This window comes from Caretta caretta, chromosome 3 (assembly GCF_965140235.1).
Source record: "Caretta caretta isolate rCarCar2 chromosome 3, rCarCar1.hap1, whole genome shotgun sequence".
In the NCBI taxonomy this organism is placed as follows: Eukaryota; Metazoa; Chordata; order Testudines; family Cheloniidae; genus Caretta; species Caretta caretta.
In genome coordinates, this window is record NC_134208.1 from 52,587,243 (window position 1) to 52,595,456 (window position 8,214).

Here is an 8,214-nt window from a genome sequence, read left to right on the forward strand (position 1 = left end):
TTCATGTTCTCTGTGTATATAAATCTCTCCACTGTATTTTCCACTGCATGCATCCGATGAAGTGAGCTGTAGCTCACGAAAGCTTATGCTCAAATAAATTTGTTAGTCTCTAAGGTGCCACAAGTCCTCCTTTTCTTTTTGCGAATACAGACTAACATGGCTGCTACTCTGAAACCTATTCAAAGGTTGCAACTCAGCTTTTATTCTGGTAGATTTTGTAAGTCTCATCAGTTATTAAGTTTCATCTACATAAGAATGGCCATACTGGGTCAGACCAAAGGTCCGTCTAGCCCAGTATCCTGTCTTCCCACGGTAGCCAATGCTAAGCGTAACTGAGGGAATGAACAGAACAGGATGGGCAAGGATGGTGTCCCTAGCATCTGTTTGCCAGAAGCTGGGAATAGGCAACAGGGGATGGATCACTTGATGATTACTTGTTCTGTTCATTCCCTTGGGGGCACCTGGCACTGGCCACTTTTGGAAGACAGGATACTGGGCTAGATGGACCTTTGGTCTGACCTAATATGGCCTTTCTTATGTAGAACAGGTAATCATCAAGTGATACATCGCCTGTCACCCATTCCCAGCTTCTGGCAAACAGAGGCTAGGGACGCCATCTGCGCCCATTCTGGCTAATAGCCATTGATTGACCTATTCTCCATGAATTTATCTGGTAGCATAAAAGAAAGGCTTACAGAGTCTGTGGTTGTGTCAATCTTGTTTGAATTAAAATATTGACATAAATCAACATATTTACTAACATACTATGAAGTATATGTTGAGGCAATGTTTATGAGAAAATTATGAATCTCTAGGACTTAAATTTTGGAGAAGTTTCTTAGGAAAAAAAAAAGAGAGAGAGAGAAACCTCCCCACCCCCAGCCCCACCCCCACCCCAGATAAGGCAGTGTTATGAACTTTACCAGAAGAAAAATACTATCGAGCTTCTGAAAATGAAAACAAGATCATTTCTCTTTTGTTTTGAAAATGTTTGGGTGTTTGTTGCATCTAAACATGGCTGAAGCTTGAAATTTAACATAAGTCTAGTGTCTTTGCTTGTTTGAGGAATATAATTTTTGAAAGAAAGTTTGGTTATTTGACAGCATCATGTTGTACAAGTTCAGAACTCCTTATACATACATTTAAGAAAGATGCAATCTCCTATCTCTCAGCATGTTTGCAGTTCTTGATATTTGAAAGAACTCACACATTTATAGGCATGCACAATCATTCTTACACATACAAGAGCATCCACTGGCATTTGAAACTGGTTAAGTAGTGAGACCTGAAGATATTTATAAGTATCATTCAAGAGTGTACTGATCACTGGAAAATTTTAACCCAAGTGTGGAATGTATTTGACCCTTTTACTAACTCACTAGCCCTCCCCAACAGTTCTACTTGTATGATTTTATAAGCAGCTTAGAATTTATGTGGTAACAAACTTAAAAAATGACATTGGATATATATAGCTGCAGCTTGAGATGGGAGGATGGTCATAAATCCAGTTGGGTTTTCATGACACCTCAGCACGAATACCAGGAGGCTAGAGACTGAAACCAACATGTACCGAAGATGTCCAAAAGATATGTGTTTGGTTAGTAAAGCTGTATATATGTGGCCAATGGGGATTGGACCCTATTCCACTGGAGAATTACAGAGGAGAGCAGAGCTCTGCTGTGCTCAAGCCATGCTCTAACATGCCCTATGGTGCGACCTATGCCAATTAGGGGAAGGGAAACATCAGACGAGGTCTGATCCAGCACACTTGCACTAGCAGGGGGTCCCCTTCTGCTGGGCAGTTTTTAGTCACTTTGCAACTTTTGAATGTCAAAGAGGGGCTAGATCTGAGTAAAAATTCAGCTCTTCATTCCCATGCTAGTGCTGAAACTCACTCATTTTGGAACAGTCAGACATGACTAAACACCTAGCATTATGTACCACTTAGAGATTTTTAGACCTAGATGGGTATAGAATGGTACCCCTTCAGATTTGCTAGTATTTCACACACTGGCACATGGGTAAATAAATACATGAAGCAAAAGACAGTGGAGAAGCAAGCCCTCTGTCTCCACACCTTGTGTAACCTATAGATCAGTGGTTCCCAGACTTGTTCTGCCGCTTGTGCCGGGAAAGCCCCTGGTAGGCCGGGCCGGTTTGTTTACCTGCTGCATCCGCAGGTTCGGCCAATCACGGCTCCCAGTGGCTGCAGTTAGCTGCTCCAGGCCAATGGGAGCTGCTGGAAGCGGCGTGGGCCGAGGGATGTACTGGCCACTGCTCCCAGCAGCTCCCATTGGCCTGGAGCAGCGAACCCCCACCCCTAGAGTTCAGAGTGTGGAGGGAACCCTGAAAACATGTAATTAGTGTGGTGTGAAAATTTAGATTAAAATGGAAAATGTTAGCAAATGTGTTCATGTGATGTTCTATTAAATATACACATTTCTATAGAATCTGTGCTGAATTTAGAAAAAAGTTCTCCTAACTTCTATTGAGAAGTAGATATCGCTGATGCCAAAACCCCTGCTGCATATGTGATAGTGTGTAAGAGTTTGGTGATCATGGGATCTGAATCCTTCACAATGTGGGATGAGCCTAGGACTACATTATAAGAAGCAGCTGCAGCAGCATTAGAGTAGCACCTGGAGGTCACAACTGAGATCAGGGCCCCATTGTGTTAAGCTCTGTACATACACATAAGAGACAGTCCCTGGGGCCATGATCCCCTCCAGGTTGTGGCCTGAATATCCCCTTAACAGTCAGTGTTGGTGGCATAAAACAATATTGCCTGCCCTGGGCACACCAATCATGCTTTTTGCTTCTGGAAAGTTAATGATTAAGTTATCACTTTGAATCATAGACAATAGTCCAGGTGTAACAGAGGAAAAGCTTTAGCTACTTCAAAGCTTCCTTGTGTTCCCTCTGTTTCATTCACCTGTCGTCCCTCATTTAATATGTGCGGGCAATGAACCATTTGAACAATTTACCTACTGATGTGGTAGATTCTCTGTCACTTAGGCCTGGATGCAGAAAAGGAGTTAGACATTGTGCCACTGAGCACCACAGTGCCTAACTTTTAGGTGCCTAACAAAATCAGTGAGATTAACAGAGCCTGAGTTAAGTGCCCAAGCTCCTATAAAATGAATATGGAAACATAGGCACTTCAGACTGCAATGCATAAAAAAACAGCATGCTAGGCAGGGACCGCACACTCTCTGACCCATACATATGAATATGCAAGAGAGAGCGCATGTGAGAGAGAACACATACAAGCATGCAAATGATTCTATAGCCTGGTGATTACCTAGGATGTGAGAGACACAGTCCAGTCTGCCTTCTTCAGTGACTAATTATTTATCTACAATGCAATAGCCTCAACAGGAGAGGCTGAGGAACACCTCAGGATATCCCCTAGCCCAGTGGTTGGAGTACTCAGATAGCAGGTCCCTGTTCAAATCCCTACTCCTGCTTAGGTGGATGGGGGGACTTTAATCAGCGGGTCTTACATATCCGAGGATACTCTAACCACTAGGCTAAAAGTTGTGAGTGAGGTGGTCCTCCACCACCAGCTATTTTGTGAGAATTTGTCTTTGGGGCCCAACCCAGTAGAAACCCACTGAGCATTCCACTGGATTGGCCCCCATACTCAATTTAATTAGCCAAACCCCTACCTTACTCCAGTTTGTGAATCACTCTGGGGTTTAGGTAGGAGATAGGCAGCAATGCACATGCCTTCAGGAAGAAACATAACTGCTAGGAAAGTGTTACTGAAAAAAACACATGCATACAAGGAGTTTAGTTATCTATGATGTTCAGCAGGCCTCACTGCAATGAGCAAAATGCCTAACAATGGGACTTAGATTCCTCACTCCTTTTGTGCATCCAAGTCTTAGTCTTTAAATCATTACTAGAAGTTTTTCTTAAACATATTCTATAGCTTAACCAGAAATGATGCAGAAATCCTTGGGTGATGTTCTATGGCCTATGTTACAGAGGAGTGCAGACTAGATCATAATGATCCCTTCTGGCATTTAAAAAAAAAAAAAGTCTATGCCTTGACTTAGACTGTAAGGTCTTCATAGCAGGGACCATTTCTTTGTTATGTGATTGTGTAGCACCTAGCATAATTAGGGTCTGATCCCTGATTGAAGACTCTCTCTACACATTACCATAATAGCTAGACTACTACTACTACTACTTAAAAAGCAAACCCACTCTACACATATGATAGCCCACCCCTTAGATTGTGTATTTATATTGCAATAGTGCCCAGAGGCCTCATTCTTGTACTGTACAGGAAGACATGGTCACTGTTCCAAAAGATCAGACGCAACAAACAAGCATAACAAACAAGGAGTTGAAAAGAAGAAGTGACCAGGGAATGGTTATAAACATTTATCAACCAAACTATTTAAAATTAAGGCAGTAATGCCCAAAAGATTACACAAAATAGAGCTGCAAGTTTTCATTAATATATTACTTTCTCAGGAGGCCACAGCTACAATAAATGAAAATACTTATAAAGGAAAACAAGAAAATGAAGTGCTAGCTGTGGGCCATCTAGTCAAACATTCAATTATTGACCCATATATTTTCATTTAAAGAAAAACAGACTGTCTATAACCAAATTATTTATTCATCTTGTGTTGTTTTCCTTGGAAATATATATTACTAGTTCTGTTAAAAACAAGGCTGGGCTATTTATTTGCACCACCAACAAAAAAACCCCAATAACTATTGTTCCTTTGATCAAGGAAACCTATTTACTGACAGAAAGCCAGAAAGATATTAATATTCAATTAAACCATGGAGACTAGAAGCTAGGTTTTCATTTCTTATTCATGTGTTACCTGGAGTTAGTTCTTTCATATTTGGAAGTGATTCTCCTATTAGAATCAATGTAATAATACCTACAATTTACATAGTGTCTTTTCCTTTTCAACGCACTTTACAAACATTAACTCCACGTGCATTAACTCCCATCATAACACCTTTGTGAAAAGCAAATTTACCTACATTTTCTGATGGGGAAAAGGAAGTCAAATAGGAAACAATTTGCCCAATGCCATATGTTAGAACTGGGAGTAAAACTCTCTTGTTCAGGCCTCCAGTTGTGTATTCACATCACTAGACCACATTCTTCAAATCCAGTTTCCCATAACAACACTAAACATTTAAATGCAAATGGCAGTGCAGAAAAGGTATTAAGCATTTTCAGAAGTCAATGGTCATTTAAGAATATAAGAACAGCCTCACTAGATCAGAGCTATTGTCCCTCTAGCCCAGTATCTTGTCTTTAACAGTGGCCAGTGCCAGATGCTTTGGGGGGAACGGACAGAACAGGACAATTTTCAGTGATCCACCCCTATCGTCCAATCTCGCTTTCTGTAGTTGGAGGATTAGGGATACCCAGAGCATGGGGTTGCATTCCTGACTATCATGACTAATAGATATTGATGGACCTATCCTCTATGAACTTCCCTAATTCTTTTGTGAATCCAATTATACTTTTGGCCTCAACAACATCTCATGGCAACAAGTTCCACAGGGTGACTGGGTCATATCTAGTAGTATTTTATTTTGTTTGTTTCAAAACTGCAGCCTTTTAATTTCACTGTGTGACACCCCCCCCCCCGAGTCTTGTGTTTTGTGAAGGGATAAGTAACACTTTCCTATTCACTTTCACTACACCATTCATGATTTTATAGACCTCTATCATATCCACCCTTATTCACCCAGTCCAGTTTCTAGTGAACAAGTTTCCATATCCCAAAATGATGTGCTCCAAGTACATTCTTGTTATCAATCACATCAGATGTACAGTACCAAGTCCCAGATAGCTCTGGGAACTAAAACCACAATAAACAAAACCTAGCAAACTAGAAGTACTAGTATAGAGAATTATAGCAAACAAAAACCTGGCTTCAAAGTGTGTTACTATGGTTCTTTGGTATAAGAAATACTTATACATATTTAGAAAAAAAACAGGGCCACTCCTCCCCAGACATAGAACTGTGCACAGGAGAAGCCCCTTCACTGCCACTCTGGGGCACTAGGAACCAGGTGGAGTCTCTCCTTCCTCTTTCTCACCACATGGACTTGGGAGAATGCTGTAAAGAGGAGCGAGACAGAGACTCCAGCTGAGGGGGCAGTAGGGACCTCTGGGCATTCAGAAAAAATTCTACAGCTTTCACTGAACTTTATCTACTCTATGCTAGCTGACTGTTTGCATCAACCCTTCCCTTCCCTCAGAGCCTCTTCACCTCAGCATTACTACCCTCTTCTTCCCTTGCCCTATCTCCCTCATCTTCCTCTCTTTCAGTGTCCCTGTCCCTTCAATATCCCTCCTAACTAAACACCCCCTAAAAAAGACAAACAATATCCACCACACAGCTATCATCAACATATTGTTTGCTGCCATCACATTGCTCACTCTGCTACTCCTTTCCCCAGTCTGACTGTCTTGTCTGCATCAAGTCTTTGGCTCAAGTCCAAACTCAAGTCTTTCTACCCCTGGTCTCCAAAGTCTTTCTTTTTGGTGGTTGGTAGGAGAACCCTAGCCCTTCCTCTTCTTTGGGCTCCAGACCAAGGGTCCTGTATTAAGTAGACCAGGTCTCTCCACTCAGGTCTGCTGCTTCCTCCCTGGGCTACTTCTTACCTTGTTCATCTGCAGACCTCCCCAACAGCCCCTTCTGGGGCTCACTGTGTACCTGCATTCATCTCAGGCTCCCCAAGGTCTTAAGCTTCACCCTTCCTTTACAGCTATGGTCCACAGGAGTCTCCCAGAGGTTTCCAGTAAATACCAAGCCAAAAAATAAAAACTGAAGCCAGTTCCACTCTCCCCTAGGGTTGAACTTTAGCCCTTCATAAATCTTCCCCAAAATGCTGCTCCTTAGCTGAATACCACAGCCCAACGCTGATTCCCTGGAGGCTTGCCCCATCTTGAAGTCCACCACAGGATTCAACTCTTATGGCCTTTTCCAATTCTTTTTTCTCCTCATTTCAAGCAAACCATGCTCACAGAGCAAAATCTCCTCTTTCCTGTGTCTCCTTTTAGCTAAAATTTCAGTCCTTTTCAAAGGAAACCTGACCCCTTTTCAGGTGGCCTTGCTAACTGACCTTCTTAACATCCCACCAACTATGTTAGTTCAGCTCTCAAACTCTTGTTAAACCTCCAGAATCAGTGTGGGGTTTACACGAAAGGGACAGACTCTTTTCTGTGTTTGAACATCACCCAGCACACTATAGGTGCTACCATAATTTAAATATTTACTACTGCTAATTTGCTGAATCAAATATAGGAACCTTATATATAGGAATGTCTTCCTGAATTGGGACTTATATTTCAAACAAACAAACAAACAAAAAACAGAAAAAAAAAAAACAGTTTAAACTGGTGTAAAATCAGATAACTAAATTAATAAACAAATGTATACAAATTGCCATATGTGGGCATAGTTATGAAGAATTGCTGTCTTATCCTTAAATAATGTATTGTTTTGTTTTATTTTAAGGCTTAGAATGAAAGACTGACAGGCAATTTTTTATCTGAGCTAGATTATTGTTTATCAAAATTCTTCATGGTTTAATTTTAGACAAATGTTCCCAAAGAGCTTCCACATTTACTTTTCTAAATAATAGCAATGTGTCTTTCAAGAAGCAGACAAGATGCTCTTACCTTACAATATTTGATAACATCTCAATAACAGCAGTACAACATACATGTGACTTTAGTCAGAGTAATGCAGAGTGATGTAAAACTTATAAATCCTTACCAAATGGGCAATTGCATTTGACGCCATTCATTACATCTTCACAGGTTCCTCCATTTCTACAGGGCCTGTCCAGACATTCATCCATGCTCACAGAGCACATTTCTCCTGAAATTGCAGATAAAGAAAATATGATAAATTATGCGAAACCGTTAAAAACCAGGAAGAAAGTATTTGCAATGTAAAAGCACTATCAGAATGCCGCAATTTAAATGTTGACCTCAGGGCATCCTTTGAAGGTGCACTTACTACTGTACACATGGCCTGATGGATGAACTGTGTGCCATGCATCTTTCTGCTTCATTAGTTACAATGGGTCCATTTTGACAGGGATAGTTCAAAGTGTGGCACTCTTAGAGAAATAGAGAGTTTTACCTAGTGTATATATATATATTTAAAGCTAGAAACCCATTACAATTTTCCATTACAAAATTGTGTTCAAAAC

The 8,214-nt window shown here is 40.9% G+C and overlaps 1 protein-coding gene across 1 annotated transcript in view; it reads right to left on the reverse strand.

Annotated features, from left to right (window-relative positions):
• Nucleotides 1-7,873, reverse strand: part of EYS (eyes shut homolog) — a 1,269,973-nt gene extending 1,262,100 nt beyond the window's left edge. Inside the window, exon 1 of the mRNA XM_075126509.1 lies at nucleotides 7,773-7,873. Coding sequence (XP_074982610.1) covers nucleotides 7,773-7,872 — 100 coding nt within the window. The 5' untranslated portion in view covers nucleotide 7,873. The remainder of the gene's footprint in view (nucleotides 1-7,772) is intronic.
• Nucleotides 7,874-8,214: the final 341 nt, after the last annotated feature.